We start from the raw sequence: 18,092 nt of genomic DNA, 5'->3' as shown, positions 1-18,092 counted from the left end.
AATGCAACTCCCTGAACAGTTTTTAGTGTTGTTTAACCCGGAATTTTGTGGGGGGGGATTACAGAACAAGAAAACCATTTATTTACATTAATTTACAAAAAAAAAAAAATAACAATTCTTGCCAAATCATCATTTAACAACCACAATTGTGTTCATTGCAGGCGGCAATGTTGGGTTTCATTTTTTAATTAATAAATTCCATTTCAATGTCGGAAGCATTTAGTGCCGTTTAAAAGTAATTTCAAGAAAGAATAACCCTGCTAATCAAACATGCAACGCTTGTTGAACCCCATTTGAAAAATGTTTGTTATATTTATGTTAAAGGAACAGAAAATGTCACTTTTAAGGGAATCCATTCCTATTATTTTATAGGTATAAAGTAGTGTTTCTCCATACCATGCAAGACAGGAGAGAGGCTTTTTTTACATTTTTGCTAGTGCTTTACAGTGCTGTATATAGCACCCCAAACGCACCATTAAACAGCACGTGGAGTGATACCTGCAAAACGTATAGTATTTCAGGATCGTGATTAGCGTAATGCCACCTTCACTTAAGACATGCTTAACGCGAGTCATTTTATTTGAAGCTAACACCGTGCTAACTTAAAGCAGCAAAACATGAAGCATTGTGCACTTTTTAAAAAAAATTATTACAGATTTTACGCAGCTGGTCACCGTAGCTGAACGGTGTTAATGGCAGCTCCGGGGACCCCTTGCTTCCAGAGATACTGACCTCCGTCGGGGTGCCCGTGTCCCTGTGCAGTTTAAATGTACAGGTCACGCAGGCCAATATGACGCCACAAGGGATGACGTCACGACTTCCTATTGGCCCGCGTGACGCAGGACATTTAAGCGTTAGGCACACAAATTCCCTTGCTGCAGATACCAGCACGCCCTACAGAGGGAAGTATCTCTGGAAGCAGAGGGTCCCCTAAGCTGAAATTAACGCAGTTCAGCTCCAGAGACCCCCTGCTTCAATCCTGTAATAATAATATATATTTTTTTAAATTAAATTGCACAGTGTTTTACTGTTTTAACATGGCATTAATCCTATGTTAATGAGATATACAACAGCCATTATCTTTGCATATCATTAGCTTTCTGGATATGCATTAATCTCAGGGTAAATAATGTCCGTTAATAATTTTGATAAGCGTACATTATTAGCTCTGAGTTATTGGACCTCCGTGGATAGCACCTTTGATCTGCACTTGTAAAGGAAGGATACATGGTGAAATTAATGAATTCTGTTTCTTCACTGCATTGCAAAGACTTATTGATCCCCATTTCCTCATCATCAGTGAAACAAAGCTATATAGTTAAAATACTTGTCTCCCGCTTGATCAAATCTTTACTGCATGTCAAAAAATTATTGACCATGGCAGCTCATTTAAGTTATATGACTGTATCAGTGGAGCTCATCTCCAAAAGAAAGAAAACACCGATCTCTGGTTGGATAAAGATGTAAAAGGCATCTTTCCACTTCTTAAAACACGGTGATTATATGTTGCACTCAGCGACCTGACTGGTTTTAACACCACTCGGCTTCAGTAGCCTGCACACGGAATTAAGATTCAAGAGAAACTGTCTACATACCGCCATGATTAAATCCTTTTTATATTTCCGTTTCACCGTCCGAGCACGTACGAAGCTCCCCCATGGTGCTGCTCACTGTGAAAATGAAAATCTGCACAAGGTTAATCCATGTTCTGCAGCAACACCTCCTAAACATGATTTAAAGCAATTAATTATTTTATTCCATTCAAGTTCATTTTTAAAGCATCAATTTGCACTACTTGTCACAGGACAACATTGTACCTACACCAGGGGACCTCCTGGCTCAGAAATGATTGCTCACCTATTACATTTTGTCAGTCCCAGTGTGGGGAAAATGTCCATCAACAAGAAGCTGATGACTTAGGCCGAGTTCAGGGTGGCTGCTACGCGAGCGCGCACGTCCGTCGCACGTTTGGGTTGTTCGGTGGGAGTGTTCAAACTGAAAACTCCACCAGCGGCAAAGTGCAGCGTTGACGCTGCTACACTTTGCCGCTACAACCCGAAATGATATTTGGGGCGGCAGTCGCGTCACGTGAGCTGGTTCAGCGAACCAGCTCCGTGACACGTTCGACCCGCCCTCCGCCATGCCCCCAAACACCGCGACCCAACTCCTGCAGCCTGGGCACAGATCGCCGGGCTGCAGGAGCACGCAGGGGAGGCACGCACGGACGCAAGCGTCCGTAGCAGCCACCCTGAACTCGGCCTTATGATCTCACTCTTTATGGTTTGTCTCACTGTGAGGAAGCAGCACAGGAGCCATCTTGGAAAAAGGGCAAATGCTTTTCACCTCGAAAAATTAAATATTATACAACGGAGTCGGTTTGCAGGATAGCTGCAGCCCTTCACCAACAGAACCCCTGGTCCATCATATTCTTAAGAACAAAAGCATGACATGTAGGGGAGAATGCTACTTTTTGGCATTTTTTACTTCTTAACAGTGTAGGCAAGAGTACTACAGCAGCTGTCTACACTGACGTGTTTCACGAGCATGTCTCTCCATCAATGAAACTTCAATAAAAGAAATGTTTTTAAATCACGTTTCAGAAATGCTTGTGGTGGCTGCATATTTTCTACTTGCATGCTGCATAGCTGTTATTCAGGAAAGCTGCACCTGTTAACATCTGTTCCAGCCTGACGGTCACGCATCCTCATCCTGCCATCTTGTATACTTTTTTAGTAGACAAAATTAGTACAAATTCTCACTGAAAATTATTAACACAGATCCTTGTATTTTCAGTGTATTTTGCATAGATAGATGTGTTTCATAAGAACCATAACCTTGTGTTGTTATTAATGTCTTTTTTTTTTCCAGTCAGGAGATCTCATTTTTTAATATGTTTCTATGACACAACCATAAATAAATTGTGTGGCTAGTACTGTTTGAGTTATTTATGAGCCAGTTTGTATGCGTACTAGTTATCAAGTAGTGCATGAATATATCATCTGCGGTGGGGATATCCACAGGGGGGCGTCTGTATTATAGAATCACCTGGTAATCATGGATAGCTGGAGTCAGGTGTCCAGATCAGTGGTGCAGTGGGCAGTAGCGAGTTCCCGGGAGGAGCAGACAAAAGAGGTAGTCAGGCAAACCTGGGTCACGGCAGGCAGCAAACTGGAGAAACATTGGATGAACCCGGGGTCAGGGCAGGCAGCAAACAGGAGAGTAATTAGACTGACCAGGGTCAGGGCAACAGCATGCAGCGGGAAGCCAGAGGCAAGTCGGGATAAGGAACCAGGAAGTCAAACGATATGGAATAGAAGGTTATACAGCAAAAGAGCAATTTAACCTCACTCCAGCAGCAAAGCTGTTGTGCAGCAAAGAGTCTGGAAAGGTGCCTTCTTATAGGACAGGGAAGTTATGTGTTGCAGTCAGAACAGCTGAGTGCTAAAGAGCTGCTTAGAAGGAAACAGTCCCGGTACGTGGTTCCGGACAGAATATGAATATTAAATGACCTAATCTGCAAGTACTCCATGCTGCTTAAACAGAGATACTATGAAATACTATGTAGCCCAAAATACTGTACAGGCAGAATCTTATGCAAGGTCCATTCATTGTTAGGCTGAAAATCAGATTAAGGCACGTGTAATTGTGGAACTAATTCTTTGATGAGTAGAGACCATAAGCTTTACAATCCGATTTCACAAAAACTAATAGCATAATTTCATGTCCTATTTCCAAATCTCAATCCAATGCCTGTAGCCTCGAAGAAATAAAGATAGTTTGGATAACGGGTGTGAATTTGGGATTGCTAAGGAATCCATTTAAATGCCTCACAAATGTAATGTGACTTTATTAGAAAAGTTGATTTTAACCTCAGCAAAGGCTGAATGCACCATCAAGTCAGTCTCTGGTTGATTTGCTAGTGCACAAAAGAATTACAACTTTTAGATGAGGTGGCAACTTCAAACTACAGTTAAAATGTTGAAATGCTGAAAAATCCATATTTTTTAGCATCTATAGCGAGAGACCTACAATTACATGAACATCAGTGTACAGGTATCCTCTTATGTAAAGATGGTCCATATCTGTGTCTGTCCAATAAATCATTTTCAGATCTTTGTGTATGAATCGCTCAGTATATCCTCTAATCAAACAATGATTGTCTATCCTTTCTAATCAAACTACTGTATTTTAGCAGGATAGTGTACTACTACTATAGCAGTCTGATAATTCGTTTTCAGTTATTCTTATATGGAGCTTTATTGGTATATACCATAGTGTATAGGGTTCTGCTGAATAGTGTAAACACATTCATGATACAGGTATAACATAAAGATAGCCAAACGTGTTAAAGTGGGCACACAACAGCCAATATGTTTGATCTGGCAGACCAAAATAACTGTACATTATTTACAAAAAATATACAATTCATATAGCATTTGTTGTTTAAATAAAGTTCTGTTAGAATTTAGTTGTGCGGTTTCCCAAAATTCAAGTACTATTCCACACCTTATAACAAGAAGCGTGACGGAGGACAGGTACATTGTCCAGAAACAGCTGAATAAACTCTTGTCATCTCTCACCGACAGTTTCAAATCCAATGAAGACTATGTATATGTGAGAGGACGAGGTCGTGGAAAGTACATATGTGAAGAATGTGGTATACGCTGCAAGAAACCAAGCATGCTGAAGAAGCACATCCGCACCCACACAGATGTGCGGCCTTACGTATGCAAGCTGTGCAACTTTGCCTTCAAAACAAAAGGTACAGTCAAATCTGTTGTCTCCTGTGTGCAATTGCTATACTATTGTGTCACATCCGCAGACACCACAATGGAATGATTCATGTGTCTCTCCTTAACGTAACAAAGGTTGAAGACGGAGAATTCTGGGTTTGTGACCTGGCCAGTCTTCTATTTATCAAGAAATCACAAATCATATTAAAAAATAGGATTCATATATAGTATACGTTCTCATTTGAATTGCAAGCTTAGGCATTCAACACAATATTGTAAGCATATCCATGTATGGTGTGACAATGATTTATTGTGTGCTTAATTATATTTTGCTCTACGGGGAAGTATTTTTCCAACTGCGTATAGTGCTTAGAAGCGATAACGCACCTTTCTGTTATGCACTATTAGAATGTGAAAGATGCTTATTCATTTTTATCTACAGCCACAGAAAGTATTCTTCTTAAAAATCCTAAAAATTGCACATTTTCAAAACCAGAATTTAACAAAAATGGGTTATACCTGTCTACTAACGTGGGGCATTTGTCAAAAAGGGGGTAATACACTAAACCGTGTCCGCAATAGCCAAAGATAGCTGCCATTTAAGTGAATTTCATGAATCAGAATGTCCAGGGAGCCATTGTCAGGAATAGGCACCTGAACTTGAATAAGTTGCCACCTTAGCTGTAAAGGGAACACTGATGACTTCTATAGCTAATGTCTCATTTTTGTGCCAACCTTTTTGAGTTTTGGTTGTAATAAAAAGTGAAAGCAGAAGTACCCTCCTAAAATACAGTTTTCTGCTGTCTCGCTTACTGAATAAGAGCGGGGAAGTCTCTTAGAAGAACACAATGCCCATAGGAGCTTGTCACCTCGATATCTTGGCATCTTTTAAAATAAAAAATTGACACCAAACAATAAGGAGAATGCCGAAAGTTCCGGCTGCAAATGTGGGGCAAAACTGGAGCAAAGAAAACCTAAATCGATCAAAGAGAAAAATCCCATAGAAAACAATAGGATTTTTTGTTTTGCTAAACATGATGCCTTTTATTTACTCCAATTTTGCCTTGCTTTTGCAACCCGGGACCTTTATACATAGCATCCATAGAGACATTCACCTGGTTCACCATCATATTGGCAAAAATGTTTGCACTGGCCAATCATGACCTTCAGGTGGGTACAGAAAATTAAAAAAAACGGGAGTTTAAGGGGATTGGTGTTTTAAACTCTTCAGTTAGCAGTTAGTTTGGATGCATAATGTGACCATTTGCAGAAGGGAAGGGGTAACGCATTGCATTGCAGATTTGTGCAGCCAAAGTCCTTGGGCTTCTCAAACTGACTTTGACAAAGTTGGTCCAACATACCAGACCACAAATCAGTAGATATAATGATTTGAAGCATTGGATAGAACCTTTTTAGATAGTTCATTTAAATTCCAAGTCAGTGGTTTTCAATTTTGGGACACCCGTGGAAACTTTCGCAAATGTATATTCATTCTGTCAAATCCTTTAAAAATGTATTGTAGGGACTTCCACGTTACGGTTATCTAAGATAAGTGCCACTTGCACTTAGAGCTCAATCTGGATCTTTGCAGAATCTGCCATCCCAGCACTGATTGGCTCAAAAAGCCTAAAGAAACATTGTGGTGGCTAGCCCAGAACAGGGGCTTTTCAAGGAGTGGTGTATTGTCACTCTGGTCCCTCGCCCTGGAAGTCCTAGATAAATATAATGCACACCTACAGTCATGTGAAAAAGAAAGTACACCCTCTTTGAATTTTATGGTTTTACATATCAGGACATAATAACAATCATCTGATCCTTAGCAGATCTTAAAATTAGGTAAATACAACCTCAGATGAACAACAACACATGACATATTACACCGTGTCATGATTTATTTAACAAAAATAAAGCCAAAATGGAGAAGCCATGTGTGAAAAACTAAGTACACCTAATGATTCAATAGCTTGTAGAACCACCTTTAGCAGCAATAACTTGAAGTAATCGTTTTCTGTATGACTTTATCAGTCTCTCACATCGTTGTGGAGGAATTTTGGCCCACTCTTCTTTATAGTGTTGCTTCAGTTCATTGAGGTTTGTGGGCATTTGTTTATGCACAGCTTTCTTAAGGTCAAGCCACAGCATTTCAATCGGGTTGAGGTCTGTACTTTGACTGGGCCATTGCAACACCTTGATTCTTTTCTTTTTCAGCCATTCTGTTGTAGATTTGCTGGTGTACTTGGGATCATTGTCCTGTTGCATGACCCAATTTCGGCCAAGCTTTAGCTGTCGGACAAATGGCCTCACATTTGACTCTAGAATACTTTGGTATACAGAGGAGTTCATGGTTGACTCAATAACTGCAAGGTTCCCAGGTCCTGTGGCTGCAAAAACAAGCCCATATCATCACCCCTCCACCACCGTGCTTGACAGTTGGTATGAGGTGTTTGTGCTGATATGCTGTGTTTGGTTCTCGCCAAACAAGGCACTGTGCATTATGGCCAAACATCTCCACTTTGGTCTTGTCTGTCCAAAGAACATTGTTCCAGAAGTCTTGTGGTTTGTTTAGACGCAACTTTGCAAACCATGTTCTTTTTAGAGAGAAGAGGCTTTCTCCTGGCAATCCTTCCATACAATTCATACTTGTTCAGTGTTTTTCTAATTGTACTGTCATGAACTTTAACATTTAACTTGCTAACTGAGGCCTGTAGAGTCTGAGATGTAACTCTTAATTAATTCAAATCAATTAATTCAATTAACTCTTAATTAATGCGATTATATTTAATATTGTATTCAAATTTTATAATATAACATTTAATATGCTTCTTGCATTGATATATTGGAAAAAAATATGGAAGTTGAAACCAAACAGTTTTTTATATCATAGTTCTATATTTAAATCTTATTCAAATAAAAGATGTGATCTCTATTCAAATAAAAGATGTGAGCTCACAAACACGATTAATACTGACAAACCTTTTTGTTAATTGTTTTAATACCAAAAATGTATCTCTTCAATGTAGCACATTGATCTATGATAGCAACGAAGGATTTTAAACCTAATGACATGTGCTAAGTAATTGTACTGCAATCAAACCCAACCAAAGATACTGCAATAACATTCTACAAAAGTCTGACATTCTCTTACAAGTTAGCAGTAATAATATCCTGGAATTACACAGCGTTTGCATTTTACTCACTGTTTATTCTAAAAACAGTTTAAGCAAGGGTTGTGAGTACGGTATTCAAATAAAGATATTAGAGCAGGGATGGCCAACCTTTGTTTTTTCAGGCGGGCCGATAGATGGGCACACATTTTTGGATGGGCCACTGTTCTGCTGCCCCCTACATCCGGTTTCAATGAATAGCTGCACCTAAACTAACTAATGCCAAAAGTAAACAAGCATAATCAAACCAAAAAAACTATTACAAACAATTGTTATTGATAAGGGAAGAAAAAACTTGAAATCCTCATTTATAAAAAAGAAGAATCTGAATGTAAAATGTCTCAATAGGTTTTCTGAACTTGCATTTCAGTTAACCGTTTCTGAATATTAGAATTGATTTTCGAGGTGGGTAACAGAAGCAGACGGCCCCCACATGTGCGTCTGTCAATACAGTTCTGTACTTATTTTTACTCATGTTGAATGCCGAAAACGCCTGCTCAAAAATCAAATATGGCGAATATATAATTTGAATGTAATTATTCAAATGGATTTGGTTTATTTTAGGTTTTTAATTGTTAACGAAGTTATTAAATTCTAATATTCATAAATTCCGCCTGTCAAGTTTTTTAATCTTAACGATTTTGTATTGTTCCTTTTCTTAATTGATTTTTTTTAGTTGATTTTTTCTTTTTTTGCTCCTTCATCACGCCGGGCCGCCCCCCAATGCCATTTATTGCAAGCCACAGTTTGGCCACCCCTGTATTAGAGCTTCAATATTCACTGATAACACTTAAACATACTATATTTCCTCATACTGCACTTACCAATGCAAGAGGGAATAAGATAACCAATTCTTTCTATTACTAGTGTATGTAGAATGACCACTACGTTTAAAAAAAAAGTATGTCGTTGTTTTTTCTTCTTCTAATAATTGTAAACATTTGTAATATAGAAATATCATTTATGTAGAAAATGGTGAAATGTTCCTATGCAAAGTAATTCTGAGATTTGTGTGTGAGACTTCCAGACTCCTCGTGTAACTTAATTATGAGCTATAGGCTGCTTATAATGCCGATCTGTCTGCAGTGAGAGTGCAGCAGAATCATGAAGCTGTCTGACAGATGTTTCTGATGTTGCAGTTGTGACATGGGCCCTGTTTATAACCGTGCTGTTATGGACCGCGCTGCACAGACAGATGACACAAGCAGTATAATAGAGAGGCATTTAGAGAAAAGTGTGCTTTTACGGTCCTTTCAGTGGGTCAGTTTCAAGTGTATCAATAATGTAAAGGGCCCACAGACTCCCTGGTGGCCCACTCCATCCGTAGCTGCATTAATTATAGATAGAGTCCTGATAGCTAGTGTTCACATTAATTCATCTGCAGAGAAAACGACTTCCATTTCATGCCACTGGTCCAGGGACACTCTTTGCACTCTTTGAAACCTTTGAAATCGATATTCTCTGTATTAGAAGGCTTGTAAGATGTTAGCTTGGTCGTTGTATGCAATTTATTAGAAGGAAGGGAAAGCATGAAAATCTCTCACTTCAATACACTAGAGTTTTCCCCACAGTAAAAGCACCAGATAATTCCAAGTGTACACACCTGTTTTCCAGCAAAGATAAGGATTTCTTGAGAGGTAGAAACACACTACTGTATATGCAGTTATTTAGATGCATGCATGGATTGAAAAAAAAAAAAAAACAGTTATGATAATAACAGTAATGAGCTCATTAATATTAATAGGAATACCTAAGAGAATTACTCTTGTACAGATTGAAAGCTTGAAATAAATATGTATACTTTCTAAGAAATGTCTGCCGGAAATCTTAACAGCGGTTTCCATTTTTAGCACTACTCAGAGCTTCAGAAGGGGTGTCAGAATGCAGGACAAATGATTATGGTGTTGTTGTAATTAGTAGCCTTGGATCTCTGCTTATTATAAAAATGCTAGGTGATAAATGGGCACATGCACTTCCATAAGACAGCCCTATTACCACGCTGTGTCGTTATTTGCTGGGAGATCTCTGTTAATATTTATTACGGCTTTAGAAACCTAATAAATGTTAAAAACGGCGTCTCACCACAGGCTCCTGTCTTATTTTATTCATGGCGTCTAAACTCATGCTCATTAAGTTAACTTTGCTGTGAAGGGAATACAGTCGGAGGAATCAGCAGCTCCTCCGTTTTAAAGCCAGTTCAACAAGGTGGGAGGGTTAGAGATGATGACCTGAAAAGACCTCTCCACATTGCCGCTAACTCATTCTCTCCATCGCTGTCTCCTCGCAGGAAATCTAACCAAACATATGAAATCGAAAGCACACATGAAAAAATGCCTGGAGCTTGGCGTTGCGATGACATCTGTAGATGACGCGGAAGCGGAGGAAGCAGGTACATCACATGAGTTAATTTAGCTTCTCGGGTGTCTGCGTATGCAGATGAATCGCCCACACTGCTGCCTAACATGGCAGGATAAATTTAGAACGAGACAATATGTGTTTTCATTTAAATGTGCAGCATTCCCATCTGACAGCTTGTGATTAACTCGTTTATTGTCGCAGAGGCCAGAGACCTATATGTTACCCTTTCCTTTGCAGAATGAACATGCAGTAACCTAATATAATGCTAAGTATGATGTTATTGGAGCTCTCTAGAAATAGTACTACCTGGCTCTCATGACCCTTTTCCTCCTTTTGTCCTCTAACCCTTCCAAAAACCTACAGAACAACCCTGCTGTAAGGCTGAGCTCTGCTGTTGGTAATTGCTGTGTGTTGTATGGCAGCATACAATAGCTGAGGAATACAGGATTGGCTGACAAAAGGTCCAGCAATGCGCTGTTTGGCAGTAAAGTGGTTTCGATGTACAGTCTTGTCCCTTTGAGAGATTGCCCTTATATAAGGGATCACCCTGAATCTTATGATGGCATTCTTTATAAAAAACAAACAAAAGTCACCATACAGATGTGGCCGGAGTTATTACTCCAGCTGGCGCATTGTAGTGGGGTATTCTGTGATATGGTGCGTTATCGCTGCCGTTGAGTCCCATGGAAGCTCTTTAATATTCTGCTTTATAATGCAAAATTCTGCGTTATCAGTAGGTAAAATGAAGTTGACGGCATCAGTAATTTACAAAGTTGGTAAATTAAACTGGTTATAAAAAAAAAAATTAATGAATAATTGATTGGATTACTGGACTACATCAGATGCGGCTATATCACAAAGTGTATGATTATTGAGCCTCCCACAAATTTCTGGCCCCCAGCTAATTAGGTCAATGTTATCCTAACAAGGGCCATGCTTTTGATATAGAATGTCACATTGGGTCTAGTAGTGGTAATTTTCATTAAATCATATTTTAAGAAAAGAAAAACATTTGTCAACAGAATTGAAACCCTGGGGTTTATGAATGCAGTCTGACACATTTTGAAGCGGGCTTTTTTTTACTCAAATGCACTGGAGTGACAAAAAAAAAAGTAAAGTCTTGCACAGTCTAGAGCAGGGGTGGGGAACTCCAGTCCTCAAGGGGCACCAACAGGCCACGTTTTAAGGATATCCCTGCTTCAGTTCTGAATGAGTCACCTGTGCTGAAGCGGGGATATCCTTAAAACCTAACCTGTTTGTGGCCTTTGAGGACTGGAGTTGGCCACCCCTGGTCTAAAGCATTCCATTCTTGTACACAATATAGAAGATAAAGGAATATAGCCTTCCTTTTTTCTCTGCATCAGGTATAGTTACATAGTTGATGAGGTTGAAAAAAGGCAAACGTTCATCAATTTCAACCTATGCTAAATTTAGACAACAGATACGTTATCCTATATCTATACTTACTTATTGATCCAGAGGAAGGTAAACAAAAAAACCCCAGTGTCATATCATCCAATTATATCTCATAAGGGGAAAAATAAATTCCTTCCTGACTCCAAGAATTGACAATCGGATTAATCCCTGGATCAACATCCTTCCCATGTATACTTATTTGGTATATCCCTGTATACCTTTCCTTTCTAAAAAGATGTCCAACATTTTTTTGAACAAATCTATTGTATCTGCCATCACAGTCTCCTGGTAACTGAATTGAATAATGTTTTGTTGCACAAAACTAAAAATCCTACCTTAACTTAATTCTTTTATATTGATACGCATAGGAACTCTGTTTTTACTATAATTTTCTGATAACGGTTAACATATGAATGACTAGTTGCACAATCTCAGTGTGAAGTTATTAAGATAATATGTTTCTAGCTACTGTATACGAGATGTGTTGATGAGCACAAGAAACGAAGGCAGGGTAGTTTTACCCTTTGGAACAAGCAACCTTTTCCCAGCAATGTTATTTCAGGCAAAAGTAAAAATTCCACTAGTCTTTTATATAGCGGCAAGAAAGGAATATTTGGTGGCTGATCCAGTAAGATTTTTTTTCGCTTCTATTTTCCAATGTTAACGTTATAAACATTTCAAAGACACAAATCCACATAAAATGCAATACAAATAAGTAAAGCAGACTGGCCACCAGCAAACTGAACAAAAACAGGTTTTCTTTGAGATTTTACGAAGTGCAGACTGGAATTCAAACAAAGAGTTCTTTGCTTTAAATCAACTGGCAGCAGAGACCAGGAATTATCAGTACACATCTGTAATATCTTATCCTCATATCTGCAGCACTCCAAAAGCATGTATACGGTACAGTACATTTAATTGCAGTGTCCTTAACTAATTCCTCTTAAACACAGAGGATTCAGCTGTTACCAAATGCTTTTGGGAGTGGACAGTTAGAATTGTATTTATACAGTAATGCTGTGTCGCCATTTGTACACACATTGATTTGGCAGAGGAAAATCTTTGTGAAAATTGATGCTTCGGTGTCACACTGATACCTTCTTCTGAGATTCTGTTCAATAAATGTTCTACATTACCACATGCAAGAGTACGTTCCAATGATCTGATGTAGAGTAGTTAATGTAAGGCGGTCTGGTCAAATAATAATAAATACTATTGGTTTTGGGTAGTATTTATTATGAAGTGTTGCTTTTTGTGAAGGGATTGTCCCTGCATTCAACATGGTTGAAGTTTTATTTTCGTTTTCCCATTGTAATCCTTTATATGGGGCTAACTTAACAATTACATGTATGTGTTGTACAGTACATGAGCCTCTAAATCCACAACGTGTCCTTGAAATTTAACATAAAGCAAAGTCCTTGATTAATTTCCGCACAAATAATTTATTATCCCCCAAAATGAATCCAGCAATACGTTTGCTACACTTAAGATAACAACTCTTTACTACTTTGTTCAAGTTGTAACTGTTTGTGTAAGATAGTAAAAACAATACGAATAAGGAAACACAACATAGGTTGTATTATGGATGTATTTCAACATCAAGATACATAGCATGGTAGAGCCCGGGTTAAGGTTCATTGGTATTTCACAGATAATTACTGAACATTTGGAAAGGAGTATTTTATTGGCAGATTATTATTATTATTTTTTTTAATAACCATTTGTATTCTTATCTGTCATCTTATGATTTCAGGAAACATTGAAGATATGCACAAAGAATCAGAGAAGAGTAACACTTCAATAGACCACCAGTTTTCAGATGCTGAGGAATCAGATGGGGATGATGGAGATGATAATGATGATGAAGATGATGACGAAGAAGACTTTGATGACAACCAGGGAGACTCAACACCAAAAACTAGATCAAGAAGCACTAGCCCCCAGCCTCCCAGATTCTCTTCACTATCTGTGACTGCTGCTTCCCTATCCCAGAGGGCTTCACCCGACGGCTCAGTGGGGCACTCATCTTTGATCAGCTATCTGTCCACTTTGCCCAGTATTCAAGTTACACATCTCATGGCACCAAGTGATGCTTGTGGAGATGCTCAGATGATGGAGTATCAGAGGCTATTTCGCACCAGTTTGCAGCATGACAAAGACAAAATGGATGTACCTGGCTGCATGGATGAGGACTACATGCTTACTTCTGAACCTAGCTCATCTCCCAAGGACTTCTCACCTTGCAGCCGTCACTCCTCACCCGGGTATGATTCCTCCCCTTGCAGAGATAATTCACCGAAGAGGTACTTATCGCTAAGGGGAGATTTGTCACCCAGAAGGCATTTATCACCAAGGAGAGATGCTTCACCCATTAGACATCTGTCACCCAGAAAAGAAGCTGCATTAAGAAGAGAGTTATCACCTAGAAGGGATGTCTCACCACAGCGTCATCTCTCACCACTGAGGCCAATGTCACCAGGGAAAGATATGTCTGCTGGGAGAGATCTGTCTCCAAGACGAGACAGAGGCTACATGGCCACAATTAGAGCACTTTCGCCGAGAAGACGTTTACACCATAATCCAAGTTTGCCAATGAGTCATTATTTGCAATCAGACTTGGGATACCTGGGACATGGAGTAAGTTTATGTTTTTTCATTGTTTATTCATAATTTCTTCCCAAAATGTATAGTCTCTTAAAATTCCAATGAAACCTCCAAAAAATAAATGTATAAGCTAAGAGATACTGAGAGTGTTAGCCTTTTGAGTAGGGCAGTATCCTCTTCATCAAAGACATCCAGTGAAAAGCCTTTAACAGGACAGCTACACATGTTTTAACTTGTCCCACACTGGAATAACAAAATATACATTTGCTAAGGCAGGGGTGCTCAACTTAGTCCTCAAGCCCCCCCCCCCCCCCCCAATAGGTTAGTTTTTCAGGTTATCCCTGCTTCAGTACGGTAGCTCAATCAGTCCCTGCTTTTGCACAGGTGACTCGATCAGTCCTTGCTTCGGCACAGATGACTCAATCGGAGGCTCAGTCTTTGACTCAATCGGAGTCTCTGTCACCTGTGCTGAAGCTGGGATATCCTGAAAACCTGACCTGTTGGGGGGGGGGGGAGGGGCTTGAGAACTTTTGTTGAGCACCCTTGTGCTAAGGTAGCCTTACATCTGCCTTTAAGGTGAAACAAGATCATCTTCCAATTTTCCAATTGTTGTGCTTCCTTAATAGAGATTGTACTTGTGCATGTCAGAGCTAAAGAGCCACCATCCCAGTCCTCACTCGGTTGACATTTAGTGCTATACACACTCCTTGGGGGGGGGGGGATTGTTTTTAGCTCCCCTGCAGATGGTCACATTGGGACTTTAACACATTTTTATTATAATAACTACATTTAATTGAGGCGATTTCCATGTCCGCCTTTACCGGCAACAGTGCACTTGTTCCAGCTTTACTAGCACAATATGAAAGCAGGGTTGCGTGCGCTGTAACTGGCCGTAGCGGTGACTGACAGGTCTGGGCTATTTTAGCAACAGAGAATGAGAATGTGCGATGGGAGAGGTATGCTGCGAACCAGGGTAGAGCTTTGTTACGGATATGAAGGGAGTTTTGAATATGAAGGAGAAGATGTTGATCAACAGTACTGAAGGTGAGTGTTTCAGATTGTCAGTGTGTGTAACAGAAGCACACTGACAGAACTGCAGATGGAAGGGGGGAAGGTAAGACAAACCCGCGCTCACCATTCCCACTCCCTGCCGTTCCAGAAACACGTTGGCTCATTAAAGTTCTCCTTGTGGCAGAAGTCTGCCTAGTAAATATGAGTCATATTCCTTAATGAATCAGCATGGATCAGTGGCCTCAATGTACGCATATACTGTAACATTTCACATAAATCTAGGCGCATGTTTGCATAAGAAGGAAGGTCGCGGCGCAATTCATTATCGTCATTTCTACCACCTGAAATAAGGCAAAGCTGTCAAAGCAACAAGCTATAGCAGAGCTAAAAACAAGACAACAAATGCGTGTACACACATTCATATTTTCAATTATATGTATGTATAGGCGCACACATTTATTGACCTAATGCTTTCTAAATATACACTCCTATTCTTTAAGGTCTAATCATTCCCTGCTCCCTACAGCTGTTGCTCGTGAAAACCGAAGGGGAAAAAAATACTCTTATTTATTACCTCTTTCACCAGAATTCACTGCTCGCAGATACAGAGTATCACACCGTGATCCCACCACGTTAACTGACATCGACTTCATTGTCAATTAAATCAAAGGCAGTGAAGTGGAATCGCAGTGTGTGAAATCACATTGGCACATACTGTAGTTAATTTCCCCCTTAGGGCAGGGGCGCTCAACTCCAGTCCTCAAGCCCCCCCTACCCCCCCCCCCACCCCACCCCCCCCAACAGGTCAGGTTGTCAAGATATCCCAGCTTAACACTAGTGGCTCAATCAGTCACTGCTGCAGCACAGGTGGCTTAATCAGTCCCTGCTTCAGCACAGGTGGTGGAGTCTTCGGCTGAGCCTCTGATTGAGCCACCTGTGCTGAAGCTGGGGATATCCTGAAAACCTGACCTGTTGGGGCGTGGGGGGTTGAAGGGCAGGAATTGAGCCCCGCCTTAGTGGCTTATTTAATAAGCTCCGAAGCAGCCATTTGCAACTTCACTGGGAGTTTTTCATGATTGGTCCCTTGGGACTATTGAAAGACTCCGTTTATGCAATATTCTGTGAAGTCACTTCCCAGTGCTGAAGAAGAGATCAGCAACATTCCAATACATGGGACTCCAGCCTGGGAGAGCAGCTTCATACAGATGTACAGGCGCCCAAGCTAATGTTCCCACTTCCAGGGGAACCCGCGGCATCCCCCGGCAGCAGAAATCTCTCAGTGGGGGATCCCATTCGGAAGAACGAACCCCCGAGGCTGTTACTGTCTCCTGAAGCGTGGCATTTGGCTTTTCACCCTGTGGAACTGTAAATCGGGCTACATCTGGAGCATATTGAATAGAGGCCTTAGGATATAGTATAATAAAGTAGCTATTACTTTTTATTTGATTACTGAACATGTTACATGTGGTACGACTAGGAAAACAGAAATAGTGCATGTGCATCTAAGCTATATAACACAGTGAAGCAGGCCAATTCCAGAACACTAAAAACATTGCATTCATAACTTTCTTTCTGTGAGACTTTGGCAAATGTTTTATGTTACACAGCAAGTGGAGAATGCTAAAGCAGTAATGGTACAAACATTTGAAATGCATGTTTTAATCTGTTTGGACTATTGTGCACCCTTTTTGTGCTGTGAGGCTCAAAAGGGAAGATGTCGAAACGCGTAGGGCGTGGTCTAACTGAGGCCGTCACTTGCCAATGAACTTTGGTACTGCTGGTAGTGCGACGCTGGTTCCTGTTCTCCCGTGATACTGTTGCCGGCACAAGAATCCTTGAGCTGCTTGTTCCCAGAGGGACTCCATACACTGAACACCGAATTGGAAGGACTTCACTTCCGGCTATCCAGTCACACGGAGGAGAGACACGTGAGGACGCTATTATTTCAAAGTGGACGGCGTTGCTGGCACATGAGAGCCAATCTCATACCTGCTTATTTATACAGTACTTTTGTGAGTGGGCATTTGCTTGATTTTAAGTTCCATAAATTATGTTATTACGTTAAGGCACTAGGTGTGCGCGGGGCTGCCACCTCTCCGGGTTTCACCCGGAGACTTCGGGTTTGGCATCCCCTTCTCCGGACTACGGGTTTGTCCCTGAAATCTCCGGGTGGGCGAAGTTGTTACCGACGGCAGCATACTAAGTGACTTCTCATTGCTACATCATAGATCCTTTGCATTTATCACGGGACTATCTGTGTGCAGAACTCATTTCCTCCCTTCACTGCCTACTACATCCGGGTCACAGTCCTATGTTCTACTGCGCATGCTCACACGCAGGGGATCATGGGAGTTGTAGTTTTTATTAGACAAGATTGATTGACACATATAAGCAGTGGTCGACAAATCACCAAAAAATCTACTCGCCGAACAAAAAAAATCTACTCGCCACCTAGTACCACACATGTGCTGCTTGGGCCAATAGGAGCTCGCCACGATGTTAAATCCACTCGCCCGGGGCGTGCAAATGTATAGGTTTGTCGAACACTGCATATAAGCAATAGAGTAACATTCCCTGAAACCCTGCTAGGGAACACACACCACCCCCATGTATCTTACCTCCTCATCTCTTCTCTCACCTCTCTCATCTCTCTCCTCCCCCCCTCTCTCTCTTCTCCCCCCCTCTCTCTCTTCTCCCCCACCCTCTCTCTCTTCTCCCCCCTCTCTCTTCTCCCCCCCTCGCTCTCTCTTCTCCCCCGCTCTCTCTATCTCTTTTCTCCCCCTCTCTCTCTTCTCCCCCCTCGCTC

At 40.7% G+C, this 18,092-nt stretch overlaps 1 protein-coding gene across 2 annotated transcripts in view; it reads left to right on the top strand.

Annotated features, from left to right (window-relative positions):
* HIVEP2 (HIVEP zinc finger 2) overlaps positions 1-18,092 on the top strand; it is a 240,886-nt gene that overhangs the window by 210,350 nt on the left and 12,444 nt on the right. For both annotated transcript variants that reach the window (XM_075597117.1, XM_075597118.1), the window contains exons 6-8: positions 4,587-4,762; positions 10,185-10,286; positions 13,425-14,308. In XM_075597117.1, the coding sequence (XP_075453232.1) occupies positions 4,587-4,762; positions 10,185-10,286; positions 13,425-14,308 (1,162 nt within the window). The remainder of the gene's footprint in view (positions 1-4,586; positions 4,763-10,184; positions 10,287-13,424; positions 14,309-18,092) is intronic.

Source organism: Ascaphus truei, chromosome 4, assembly GCF_040206685.1.
Source record: "Ascaphus truei isolate aAscTru1 chromosome 4, aAscTru1.hap1, whole genome shotgun sequence".
Classification (NCBI taxonomy): Eukaryota; Metazoa; Chordata; class Amphibia; order Anura; family Ascaphidae; genus Ascaphus; species Ascaphus truei.
Note: the sequence above shows the minus strand (reverse complement) of the source record. Positions and strands in the feature narration are given on the sequence as shown.